This window comes from Porites lutea, chromosome 5, assembly GCF_958299795.1.
Source record: "Porites lutea chromosome 5, jaPorLute2.1, whole genome shotgun sequence".
NCBI classification, from domain to species: Eukaryota; Metazoa; Cnidaria; class Anthozoa; order Scleractinia; family Poritidae; genus Porites; species Porites lutea.
The window spans coordinates 23,894,271-23,907,892 of NC_133205.1; the positions used below are offsets into that span (position 1 = coordinate 23,894,271).

Consider the following 13,622-nt stretch of genomic DNA (forward strand, 5'->3'; position numbering starts at 1 on the left):
GTGTAGTTTGCGAGTGAACAAGAAAAACATTTTGGGTGAATATCTTCGTTCTTTTAGCCAAGTACATGGAACTATTTTACATCTAGAATAAATAAACTTTTAGCGAAACGACTTGTATCGAAACACGTTTGTATCGAAACGACTGGTAACCGGGCGATAATTATCGCTTCAATCCAGACAACCAGAGTCGGCACCATTCGACGATAATCTGGGGAGACTTCTAATACTATTACACGAGACGCTACCATCGACCATGTTTAATTGCACAGTCGCACAGCAAATGGAAATGGAACAAAGGCCAAAAATATCCCTAGTGCTCCGTGTTTCAGCATCATAAGTACCTGCTTTGTAGAACTATGGTTGAATTTTTTTTAAAAGAAACCGCGTAAATTAGGCCTGGATTGCCTAAGACCGCGACTAATAACTACAAAGCTTGCTGTGTTCAACTCTCATTTCTTTCAAGGCATCATAAGATCATCCCTTGTTTTGCTTTCTTGAATACATCGATAACGTTGCCACCAAACGTTTCTCTTTCAGCGCACTAGGACGTTATCAGGAGGCGGTAAATCGTTACCAAGCTGTGAAACCGCTGAACATTTTTCACGATGTATGCGGGCTCGCTCTTTCGTTGTTCATGGCAGGCCAGTTGAAAGAAAGCTATCGCGGTAATTGATCAGTCTCAATTTTTACTTTTCTTGATATGAAGTTTTCCTTAACAGGATGTTGGTTAGTTGTATTGTCTTTTTCTTTCTCCTCTCAGCATATGAGCAGGCATTCCAATTGGCTGAGACAGATGCCGATAAGTCGTGTGTTCTAACAGCCATGGGCATGCTGGGATACACCCTAAATGACAAAGAAGGAGCTAAAGCAATGCTCTTTAAAAGGTAACTTGTGAAAACATTTTTGAAGTATGAAAAACGTTTTTACCCTTTTGACACACATGCTCTGATATTTTTCTAAGTCTATCACGACCTGACAACCAGAAAGTCAGAGAGACTTGTACTTAAACGGTTCGTCTCCTCCGGAGCGGATTATCACGACCCATGACCGTCTTGCAATATCCAGATAAAAGGAACACATAGGCAGTGGTAATCACATCCGTTTAACATATCACGTCCTGACTTCCGGTAGACGGACCGACTTCAATGTCAGACGACCCGACTCAGTTCGTGTGTACTGGACGACCGTCTTAGAACTTATCATTTGTCATTTTTTTGTAGTTCACAGTTACAGCCTCCTTGTGAACGTGGACTTATGGCGCTCTGCGCTCTTGGACTGATCAGCAGTGATGCTACCTTGGCTGGGGCAGCTCTTGGCGAGCTGATGAAGCGAGGAAACGGTGAGATAAAACAAAGAGGCCTGACACACAGTGGTAGCTACGGTATCTCAAAATCATTAGAGGGTTTTGACTAGGAAAAATTTGGTGTTTTGAATAGGTGGTCGCACTTGGAGGTTCGACCGTAGATCAATGTAGATTTGTATTTCCCTATCGAGAGTTAGACGGTAACTCGGTGCCTGATCTGAACAAAAGTGAAGTACCCATGGCTGAGTCCCAGATTCCTTTAACGTCTTTCCATTTGTTTTGCAGGAAACGAAGATTTATCTGGCAATATCTGTTATTTATACTCACGGTTCTACGCCCTCCAGGTACTAATGAACTGCCTCCATTTTGCCTTGGGACAAAATTTACCAATGATAGGTTCAACATAGATACAAAATTTTTGGCAAAAGGCGGTGTAGTTTAGGTTGCTGTCACGGGTACCTGAATAGTAACCCATTCACTCCCAGACAGAGTGCTAAAACCTACATAAGAGAGAAACGCTTAACTTCAAACAGAAAATATTGGAAGCAAATGGTACCGCTTTTAAGCACTGCTCTACAGAATATTTCGTCCATGAATTCTTACAGTGCGACTAGTGTAACCAGGGCCACTTAAACAAAATTGACCAATCGGATTACAGGAAAGTAACAATACATTCCGAGAAAGTTGGCTGTGGGCCAATCAGCAGCTCGTGTTTCTCAAAGCACAAAATTTAAGTATTGGTAGCAAACGTTTTTCAAGAAAGCATAGTTTCAGTAGACAATGTTGTCCTGTTCAAAACTTTACATATAACACCCAGGAGACATATTTGTTTGACCCAAGCTGTTATTTTGTCACCTACCAGCAATTTCTTCGCTATCATTACTGCGCTTTGCAATAACATCACGAACTTTAGTCAAAAATATAACTGACGTTTACGTTTTGGGCCTCCATCATTCACTCTAACGGACCGCTCAGGAAACGCGGGCTTTCTTCAGCGGGTTTAAAAGATCACGTCTGGAGGTTGTAATTTGTTGATTTGGATCCATGTTGTTTTTTTTCGATTATGATTGACAACTAACTTTCTCGGAATGTATTGTTGTTTTTCTGTAATCTGACTGGTCAACTTTGTCTAGGTGGCCCCGGTTATAGTAGTCGCAGTGTAAGTTTAGAACCTGTCGCAAAATAAATAGTATCGTGTGAAAGTTAAGTCGATGAGATTTCACACGAATGGTTACACCACAGTATAATTTCGTCCACATACTCAAACGTTTGAACCTGATGCATAATAAGTTGCCCACGTGAAAGCACTGCGAAAGAGGTTTCATATGAATAGTCACATTACAGGATTTTCTCCACGGACTCAAAACTTCATGAACTACCTTACATCTCTCCACAGTTGACACTGGTAGTGTCGTAAAAGGGAAAAGCGGCAGGCAACACAATGAGAAAAAAATACATAGAACTCGAAGCAGGGAGGCACTGTGGGCTATTGGTCTTCTTGTACTTGTTTTTACCATACTTCGTCAAAATCTCTGAGGAAGCAATAAGAAAGAATGAAATTTAATTATCCGTCTTAGACAGATATTTTACTGTCTGCTTCAGCAGCTTTCTCTCTCTATATATATATTTTTTGCTACAGGGAAACCAGAAACTTGGAAGGAGTCACATCATGAAAGAGATCCATCGGTAAGAGATATTTTCCCCTATGTAGCCTGCCTGATAATTGGTGCTGGAAACGAACGGAGAAAGGGGATACTAAGGCCCAGTTCAGACGCCGTGCTTCTGTCGTGCCGATCTTAATTGTAATTTGGTTCGACTGTAGCACGGCAGGAAAACAACTTTGATTCAGACGTCGTGCCAGAGTCGAACCAAATTCAGGATTTACCGATGCCTCGTAACAATTCTTCTTCCAACTCCCCGTGGGAACACAATCTCGTCAAAATACATTAATATAATTTATGAATTTTGGTTTAGCGCGGCAGAAGCACGACGTTTGAATCGCTGCCGTGCCAGAGCCATGTAGCACGACAGCGCTTGTCGAACTTAATTGCTTGCCGAATTTAATTCAAAAGTTTGATTCAGACGCCGTGCTTCTGCCGTGCTTTTGTCGAACTTAATTCCTGAATTTAGTTCGGCACGGCAGAAGCACGACGTCTGAACTGGGCCTAAGGGTTCCATAATAATTCTTCAATTAATTTCTATAAGTAAATTCTGTTGCAGCAATCCGCAGAGCAGTGTGTTATGGAGCCAACTGGCGTCTTACCTGTTACAAGCCTGTCCCGATGAGCTACAGGTATAATATCATTGATGTAGAAGAATTTAATCGTGCTGAAGAATGTTTCAAATCTTAAACTTTGTTTCAACCTATCGCATCACAGGCTGCTGCCCGGTGTTCTGAGGTCTCCGCTCAACTTGGAGGGAGTCACTCTACGGAGGCAAGTATAACGCTAGGTTACGATATACCACTTAGTAGTAGATCGCACATACGACGCTCTTAATCAACAGATGACCTTTGGATAATTTCTTACACTCAGTAACACGCATTAAAGTAATACCTTTTTAACATCCTTTTTCGGCAGCATAATCCCGCTTTCCACCCCGCTGGTATTGTGGGCTCAGGAGCCCTTCACGGTCTTGCCAACGTATCAAGCAAGACTTGTGCAAGCCGTAGGACTCGCGCAGGTCTCATAGCGTCCCAGAAGGCTGTGCACACACATCCTGATCACGTGTCCAGCTGGGCAGTTCTGGCAGCATCAGTTGCAGCTCATAATATAGCAGCTTCTCAAGAGGGACAGGGAAGAGATAAGAGCAGTTTGGGAGCTAGGATCTCGCAGTTTGTAGAGTCAACAGGTATTGAACTCTTGAGGAAATAACACTATTTTCTGATTTCCGTAGGCTATTTTTGTTCTTTGAAATTGTAGAGTATGTCATTTGGACTTGCATCGCGCAGTTTTCATGTGGTCGCGGTTCTTCGTTGTTAGAAACACTGAACACGGGGAATGGTTTACCGAAGCGAAGCAAACGCAAGCGCAAACGTGTTAACTCGTCGGACGCAACTTTATAAAGTTTGACGCAGCGCGAATTCACTTTTAGAGTGACGTTTTCATAGCCTTTGCCGTCGTTGTTGTATAAGGTCCCTATCATCTATTTCTTGACACAGCCTCAGAGGAACAAAGTACTTTGAGGTCCCAATCTGAGTGTCAGCTTCCAGCCCTCGTTGAATCACGGACCAGACATCTGGAGTCCCTTCAGTCATGGGCCATTATTCATCAAGGTTACTGCTTACTGTACTCCCGGCTGCTCAAGGAAGCAGCTGCACACGTTGACCAGGTAAATCAAGCAGTGCAATTTAAGAAGCAATAATTTTGACTCGAGTGTCTAGCTAATGTGCGCCTGCCTTTAATTCTGCTCGTTTTCTTGTATACCTCCCACCTCAAAAAAAAAAAAAGGAAAAATATGCTTTTTGCGCTCGGATTAGCACATAGCTTTCCCGCGGTTTCGAGGTACACAACCTGATCAGTTAACTCAGTCTAGGGACGTGTTTAGGGAGTTTTGCTCGCTCCTTTGGTAGACAAAACAATACGCCTTACCCTTTTTCCATTAACCAGAAGTGAAATATCTACATAGTCTGGTCATAGGCTCCTGACATAGTTACTTACTCGCACGAGTGTTTATATGCAGTTGCCAAAGGCTGTGGACGTTTTATAGAGTGGGATCTTTTAAATGAAAGCAATAGTAAGAAATACTGTGTTTTGACAATGTTTATTTAACTGTACAACGTACCTCTAACATTTATGTATGCAATTCTCTCAGGCGTTATCTACGTACAGCTCGATTCCTCACATCTCCGCCCAGCTGCACTTTTTGAAGGCTCAGATTTTACTGGCCAGTGGAGAACCTGTGGAAATTGGATTAAATTTGCTGCAAACGTCGTTGCTTTCAAGTCCAGTCCACTCTTCTAATGCTTGGCAGGTAATACACCAACTTCATATTCAGAGGGGCGGAGTAAATCTGCGGACCGTTAGTTAAGCCTGGTTCAGTTCCATATAGTCGTCTCGAAACTAGGGATTTCAGTTTGGGAAACTTCGGGCGATTTGGACGATGCGGACGATTATATGGAAACCAGCCTCTTTCCTCCGCAGAGGCCTCTTTAGGGAGTTAAACAACGACGACGGCGACGGCAACGAGAACGGCAAAAAAGCAATAGGATTAAATAAGCAAAACAACAACTTTGCACGTGCATCACGCTTTTTTGTACATTTCTTTGCCGTCGTTACACGACTACAACGTGATAGTGCCTAATGGACTTCACTAGTTCCATCCGGGCGATTGCATCAGGGTGTTGTCTCGATCGCCTTAACACATTATGTGGCTAATTTAGGTGATTGACACTTTAAGGGCTTACAATAGAACTGAATGGAGACGGTATAACCACCAAAGTGAACTTACATCGTTCGATTGCCACAAAAACGAAATAAACGACTGCAGAACTTAGACAGCTGATCAGTAATCTATACTCCTCAGTTGCCGAAACAGACCATTCTAAGGTTTTTTAACTTTTGACAAGGAACGTTAAGCGAAAATCCGTCATCACACCTGGAAAAAAAGGCCTTGAAATCAGTAAAGTTGCCAACTTTGGAACTGATTTGTTTTAATTTCTGTTTTTGTTAAGTTGTGATTCCTTGCCAGTTGGCAGTCTGTAAAATTTCATGACTTTGCGGGGCTATTTCTTCGTTACTTTTTAACAAATCACTTTCAAACTCGGCAAGTTTACCAGTGTTAAGGCGCTCTTTTCTGCAGCGTCAACGGATTTTCGCTAAATGCTCCCCATCAATACTTGAAAATGCGTGGGTCTAATTTCATTCTTGATTTTTCCTGTCTTTTTTTGGCCATTTTGCCAGGTTTTAGCTGAAGTTCAAGCCAATCAAGGATCAGCTACAGCAGCGGAGCTATGCTATCGACAGTGTCTGCAAGCGGGTATGGACAGCAAGTAAGTTATACCGACCTGCCAAGATGGATTTCGCCAAATGATTATGCGTTTTTGACACTCCCCTGTAGTTGCTTTGTTTCAATAAAATTCTAAAAAAAACCTATGAAAGCTGTGAAGTTACCAAAGAGCTCTCAAAAAGTCTCAAACTACAGATATCAGTTTGACCAGGCTGAAAAGCTAAAACCCCGTTTTAGTGCGCAAAAAAATCAGACAGAAGTACAAGGAATCATTCATCTGGCCTCGCGAGAATCTGTTAATAGAGATCTTTAGATTCGAGGCCGACTACGAACGAGATTTAATCTAAGATTTGTTCGCGTCTTCTTCCGGAAATCTTCATTGTACTGACGTTGGTTCACAGAGAAAATTTCGTTCTCGTAGTCGTATTCGTCTTAGAATCTAAATGTGTCTAATATCGAGGGCTTTCTAAGAAGTCAACCTGTAATAAGCGGTTTTGGGTGCTTACCGAAAATCAGAAATCGAACTGGCCGACCGGACTCGCGATTTTAATAATTTAATAGGCTTTCCTGGAGAGTTTTCGCCGAAAACCTTTGTCGTCCATACTATTTACGAATAGACTGATCTGACTGAATAGTCCTGATTCGTAGAGAAATTCTCTTTACGACTGGACTGGGTTGGGGGTCTGGTCGGCCAGTTTTGACTAATGGTTAACGTCCATAACACTTTAAGTCTCAGTACTGACCAACACATCAAGAAGGTGATCAACAAAGAGAAAATGCTTTGATCTTTTAACAAATTCTCTCAACTAATTTTTAAAGGAAATGTTTGGAGATCACTCTCGAGAATTTGTATGTCGATGTTGGGGGTTGTAGTCTTAATTTATCATCAACGGTGTTTTAGGGCACAAAGCTGGCGAGTTGTTCCTCTCATACGATTGGCGATGTTAGCTCTACGCTTTGCTCAGGTACGTATCAGGGAGTAACGGCTGCGAAAAATAAATCATTTTTCCTGCAGACTTTATTAGACCTAGCCTTCGAAAACAGTCGTTTTTCCTCGCTCCTCGCCGCTAGCGAAGAGAAAAGGCTGTTTTCGCAGACTACATTAGACCATTTAAAATCTAAAACATTCAAGGATGTCCATCAACGATGAAAAGCGGTGCTAGCCTCACAGGATAGACAGGATATTCCCCAATAAAAACGATGAGGGTGCTTGATGAAGCCTTTTGTGGTTGAAAAAAAAATGGATCAGTATCGGGATACGTAAAATGTCCGCCACTTGGGCTTCGCGGTACCTTTTTTTAGTAGTGATTTCATAACTAATCGACCATAACAGAGGTGAACGAGGCTTTGCGAGAATTATGGTTACTTTTCTCATTGAAACATTAAACAATGCATGACCTTTCCTTATTAACAGATTGAGGGACGGAGAATGGATGGCTATCCGTGATTCGAGACTTTGCAAAACCCCGGCTGCGGCACGTTTTTGTGTCCGTATTTTGTCAACTCGATGCAAGCATATTTGTAAACATATCGTATACTGAATAGACCTTTGCATCCAGTGCTTGTTGAAATACGCATTTATCCCCCAATCACCGAAATTTTTGTGGCAATCAGTTGGAGGCTTACATGTGTATTATCAGTTCGAAACTTCTGCGAGTTGTAATTGATGCTAATAGTTCTTTTATGTTTTTCTTTGTTAAAAGCCTGGTGTTTATTTTTTCATCCTCACAGACACAGTCCGCTGAGCGTGATCGTTGGATTAATCTTTCTCTTGAAGCTTCTAACGAGGTAAGCCAAAAAAATGTTCTTTCTTTTTTAAATGTGGGGGTGGTGGTGTGTGTAGCGGGGGATTGCGTGTTGTATTTTGCGTTACTCTTGATGTTGTGTAATGTTATGTCGCGAATGAGAGGACAAGATAAAAACATTACGTGTTCTCTTTACATTAAACATGAACTGTAATTTCAACGTCATTCGAGGTTGTAGTAAGCTTAGACTACAGCATGCAATAGCGCATTTGGCTGCCGCTATCGCGTTCGGTCTATTTATGAGCTTACTGAACGGGATGTGTGATGAGAGAAGTGGTAACAGACGTAGTTTGAGCGGGTAGACTACACCACCACGAAAATTTGAACAGTCCAAGTTCATTAATGAAGGATCAGTGTGACCTTGAAGGATAAAACAATCCTTATTTACCAGTTAATTAGATGGAAGGCATCTTCAGAAAATTGCACACCTGTTATAACGATTCGGGTTTAATCGCAGGTCCTGAAGTTGAAATCAAGGGTTTCAGCTGCTCACCTAGTTCAAGGAATCGTGTATTTTCTTCAAGATAATTCAAGGTAGGTTTGTGACTGTGTCAGCTATATCTCAAGTTATATGCAAGCCCAAAGAATGGAAGAGTAACTTCAAACATTCAGAAAAACCACGTAGGTGCAGAGGAGGTGTGAAGGCCGTGTGCTTATAAACTCGGACTTCAGATCTTTAAGTATGGATTCTATTAGCTTTACTTTGACTCCGTTCACCCAGGGGCCGGTTGCTCGAAGCCTGGTTAGCGCTAACCGTTAGTTAAGAGGTATAAAAATGTATAGGTTTCCATGGTATTTAACGCTGTTTAGCACTAACCATGCTTCGAGCAACCCGGGCCAGGTGTATAAATTAGTACCGGTGCCCTTTACTGCTGGGAGTAACCGTGTGATGGACTGACATCCTACAGCGATCCTATCCAGAAAGGAACTAGCAATAATAGAGACCTTTAGATTCCAAGACGCGAAACGACTACTGTAGTACGAATCTAGAGCGCGAGCGTGAACCAGCGTCATTTTGGCGGGAAAAGGTGATAACCGTCGTCATTCTACCAGGAGTTTTAGTGAGAGTATCAACTCGTAGTAGCAGACACAAGTTATCAAACGTAAGAGGTTTTATCATTTTGCGATCGGGAGAGGGCTTAACCTCCTTCAATAAAGATGAAAGTACTTTTCTGGTGAACAAGTGCCATGAAGCTTTCCAGGGTATCTATATTTTGAGAATACGCGGAAAAACGGTAGTCAAATCTTGTATTGGTAGTCGTTTTCGTCCTCGAATCTAAAGGTCTCTATTCCCAGTTGCTTCATTCCACAAAAACTACAGAAACTGAGTCAAGTTCCAGCCCTGTGGACCTCATAGCTCCTGTGCGCCTTCAGGGGACGACCATTTGACTTTTGAGGGGGGGGGGGGGGGAGGGTGGGGTATGGGTGATTCCAGAAAGAAAAATATCCTGCAGACTGCTTTCGAAGTAAAAAAAATCTTGCAAGGAAATATCTGGTGGAAAAAAATCCTACCCTGAAAAAATATATCTTTCATGGCGTATAATGCTGGAAAAAATTCTTACACCGTTGTATGTCAAGAAAAAAATTCTATCACCAGAGGTTTAGGAAAAGTAAAATCCTTACCCAAACCAAATCCCCCTTACCGCCCCCCACCCCTGTCAAAAGTTATATGGTCGGCCCCTTATAGTTAGAGCTTCGAGAATTGTTTAGGTGTTATTATTGTTATATTATTTGGAAGAGGACTTCTAACTCCAGAACTCCAGGTGAGAAACGAACTCACGACCCTCCTGGTTCCAGTTCGGACGCTCTAACCACTGAGCTACTAGAGGCTCCATGGCGAGCAGGGTCGAATGTTTATTATAACTGCACTACTGTTAGCCTGCGAACAGCAGACGCATTTCCGGTCGTCGCTTCTCTCCCTCGGAGGGAGAGAAGCGACGACCGGAAATGCGTCTGCTGTTCGCAGGCTACACTACTGTTTGATAACTTTTTTGTTTGTCTGTTTTTGTTTCTTTTTTGGACGGATCATGTGTTCTCGTAATGAAATTTCCCTGGTCCCTTCCGTTTGGGTTTGGAATTTTCCAATTTTTTTTTCTAGAACTTGAGACCAAATGTGAGGTACATAAGCATTTTTGTCCTTGCTCACAAAAATTCTCAAAAACTTGTACCTCTTAACAAATCTTTTTTAACAGGGCTTCGAGAAGGGCATTCCAACAGGTGATTGAAACGGCAGACGACGGAGCCTGTTCAGCGGTAGCTCAGTACTGGCTTCTCTTACTGCATCTAAAGAAAAATGATCTGGCCGCTTCCCAGGTAGACTACCAACACACAGTTCTTTTTATGAATTCTTTTGGTACTCTTTCTCCATTATATAACAAATTAGCAAAATTGATCGTATGTTGTGGTCTTCATCTGTTTCTTTTCTTTTCTTTTCTTTTTTCACCTTTTAGGACCTTTTGTGGAAAGCAAAGTGCGATGGAAATAGCAGGCTGGATTTGTTTTATTATGCGTTTTCAGAAAATGGCAAAGTATCCCCAGTGATGAGAAAGCGTCTAATCGAGAAATGCATCCATGTCTATCCGTCAGAACAATTTTATCGGGATTTATTAAACAAGATATGCTAATGAGTGTAATTGTTAAAAAGTGAAAACGTCGCTAGGAATGTCGATTGTGAAGCTTGAAACAAGATTCTCACTTCGGCCTGAATATCAAACTTCAAATCAAACTCAATACAACCAGAGTATGCAAACTTGTTATGCTCTTTAGGTATGTGAAAGTGGGTAAAAAATGGGAACGAAAAGTTATAAACTGTATTACATTTTTATAGTTCTAGAATTTACGAATTCAGTCATCGAGTTTTGAATCATAAAAAAGTGTTTGAAAAAATAGAAAGAAAAATAACCTTAGAGAAGTTTTCAGGTAGGCTTAAAGCCTTTATTAAAATTTTTACGCGGTGTGAAGTAGTTTGTTGGCTTGTTTGGTAACAAAATTATTGGAAGTTCTCCCTAAAGTTTTTATTCATCCTTTTACCAGGGCCTAGTGTCCCTCGCAGCCGTTTTTGTCTCGTCACGCAACGCGCCTCCCCAACAAGCGGCTGCTCACATTCGAACCACATTTCTTTCCAGATTTGAGCCAATGAAAGCTATGGTTCTATTTTCTGGAACTATTTCGCGCCAAATAATCCTTTCACATGCTGTCCAATCATAGCCTCTTTTCTATCAAAAACGGCTGCAAGGGAGACTAACCAGGGCCGAGTGGCATAAAGCATCCTAAGGTCCCTTTGTCCCGGGTAGAGGGGTCACACTTTTCACACTATATTATTAACAATAGACTACGAGCAGTCTCTCTTTTTTCTTGGTCCGTCGAGCAAAACGCCCGAGACGCGCGTGACTGAAGGCGCGAGACGGGAGAGGCTCTTTTTTCTTCTTGGGCTGCCGCCCTCGTTTCTCGTGTCTCGCTCAACGCTCGCGCGCGCGTGCCCTTCCCTTACTAAATCTGAAGAAAAAGAGAGACTGCTTGCAGTCTATATTAACAATTAACATTTACATAAAGTCCATTTCCGCCCGCAAATAGCAGGTGCTAGTCGCCTAACACTCGCTTAACCGAGCTACCCTGAAATAGCCAACTTCTCCTACATTTGCTTATAAAACGTAGCAAACCGTTTACATGAAAAAAGAAAAAGTTGGCGCGGTTAGAAGGGTGACCCGCCCAGCTGGGTCACCCTTTCTTGATGGTAGGGTCACCCCCATAGCCGGGCCAACTTTCCTCCATATAAACACTTTGGCTCGCCCAGCTGGCTCAACTCGGTCAATGCGAGGCAATCAGAGCATGGGCGAGCGCTGCTGGCTCGGGCAAAGGGTCAATTTTTTTATCGTAGAAACACTCTCCCGGGACAATTTTTCTTTATATAAACAGAACAGGGGTCTTTTTTGCATGAGCATGCGCGACCGCTGACTTGTCAAAGAGCACTAACAAAGAGCACACGACCAGTGACAGCGACCGTGCTGCATAGTCATAGGAACCAAATTGTTCACTTTGAACGCTTGCTTGAGATTGAAATGGTAGCAGGAACTTAGGAAAGAACTTCGTTGTACAAAATAAGTAAAGATCTGTTGATTTAAAGTGGAGACTGATGCGCTGAACGAGGTGAAAGAGCAAGTTTCTCAAGGATGTCTGACACGAACATGGCTGCTTGTTGTTGTTTGGCGCTCGACTCGTGTCTTGATTCCCCTTTAAGAACCGCAAAGTTTGGCATAGAATGCATTGCTGATGCGTAGCTACTGAGCAAAATGTTCTTTATTTAATGTTTGTCTATAAATCGGATGTAAATCAGTTTCTCGATGCCGTAGAGGATTTCTGACAATTATTTGTTAATAGCTGATTTAGCCATATTTCGGGAGTGGATTAATAACGATCAGCGGGCGACTACCACGCCGTTTTCAGTTGGAATAGAAAGTTTTTGCCATAAGTATTTTAGTGATACAAAGTTTGTTTATAGGAAAATTGTAGAACTTCTTGTTTTTGCGTGGACTAACATTGTAACGCATCTTTTGCAGGAATTTGCTTTTAGCCAGAACTTAAATGTTCTAATGATTTTTAACTTTTGGTCGGCATCACATGTTTACTGTACTTCTTGGGAAACCTAACCGTATGTTTCATCAAATCGGTCACAAGATTGGACTTTAATTTCGGTCCTATTGAATGCAGTTTTGACTGTGTCTCATTGATATTCATTTTTTTTATTGTTCGAGACATACAGAGTGACTACCACCAACATCTCACCAGGTGGCTAATCTACGTCTCGTGTGCTCTTAATTTTGTAGCTTTAAAGTGCTGGGAAAATTGTAGAACATATATTAATTCACTGCTGAACTGAACATCGGCTTTCGCGCACTCCGAACCCACTCGCTGAAATTTGCTTTGTTTTTTTTCTAATATTTCTCTTCCTTTCCGATTTCAAAACAAAGAAAATTGAAAGTGTTTACTTGCATCAACAAACTGTTTCTGCACTTTGTTTAGACTTTGATGAGGTCAGCGCAATCCTCCAGGCACTACATATACGCGCGCTGTTTTCCAGGTCAAGTGGGGAGATGAAATTTGATAGTAGCTCGTGTATGTTAAAGCTTGTCTACTTCGCTTTCGTTAAGACCATGTTAGAGTTTTTTTTGCAAACTACACATTTTGTTAAATCACGAGCACATTCGCCAAGACCAACGAGCAAAATAATCGCTATGATAGCTTTGAGACGCGCCATTTTGATGAAGGCAAACCCTGTGGTGAGCCGCCCCATGCACATCGCTTGTTCAGCGGTCGCGCATGCTCATGCAAAAAAGACCCCTGTTTATAAACAGGGCCTAAGGCAACGGGAATTCTTACTTATTGTTTCAAAACAATAGGTTATTGTTCCGGTCTCAGGGCCGTAGCCAGACTTGGCATAGACTAAGCTTGCATTGTAATAATGTGTCGCCGAAGGCGCGACCCGCTAGCGGGTCTGGGGACAAGCAAGAAATCTAGAAGTTCTGAAACGCTATTTTCAGCATTCTGGTAAGGTATTTCTTTAGAAAAAT

At 42.1% G+C, this 13,622-nt stretch overlaps 1 protein-coding gene across 1 annotated transcript in view; it reads left to right on the forward strand.

Annotated features, from left to right (window-relative positions):
* The window catches only part of LOC140937230 (tetratricopeptide repeat protein 37-like), a 46,401-nt gene extending 35,386 nt beyond the window's left edge, over positions 1–11,015 (forward strand). Inside the window, exons 38-53 of the mRNA XM_073386772.1 lie at positions 538–665; positions 761–884; positions 1,221–1,339; positions 1,589–1,647; positions 2,943–2,989; positions 3,524–3,596; positions 3,682–3,738; positions 3,883–4,153; positions 4,464–4,633; positions 5,117–5,275; positions 6,205–6,293; positions 7,152–7,215; positions 7,982–8,038; positions 8,513–8,589; positions 10,248–10,368; positions 10,506–11,015. Coding sequence (XP_073242873.1) covers positions 538–665; positions 761–884; positions 1,221–1,339; positions 1,589–1,647; positions 2,943–2,989; positions 3,524–3,596; positions 3,682–3,738; positions 3,883–4,153; positions 4,464–4,633; positions 5,117–5,275; positions 6,205–6,293; positions 7,152–7,215; positions 7,982–8,038; positions 8,513–8,589; positions 10,248–10,368; positions 10,506–10,679 — 1,789 coding nt within the window. The 3' untranslated portion in view covers positions 10,680–11,015. The remainder of the gene's footprint in view (positions 1–537; positions 666–760; positions 885–1,220; positions 1,340–1,588; positions 1,648–2,942; positions 2,990–3,523; positions 3,597–3,681; positions 3,739–3,882; positions 4,154–4,463; positions 4,634–5,116; positions 5,276–6,204; positions 6,294–7,151; positions 7,216–7,981; positions 8,039–8,512; positions 8,590–10,247; positions 10,369–10,505) is intronic.
* The last annotated feature ends 2,607 nt before the right edge of the window (positions 11,016–13,622 follow it).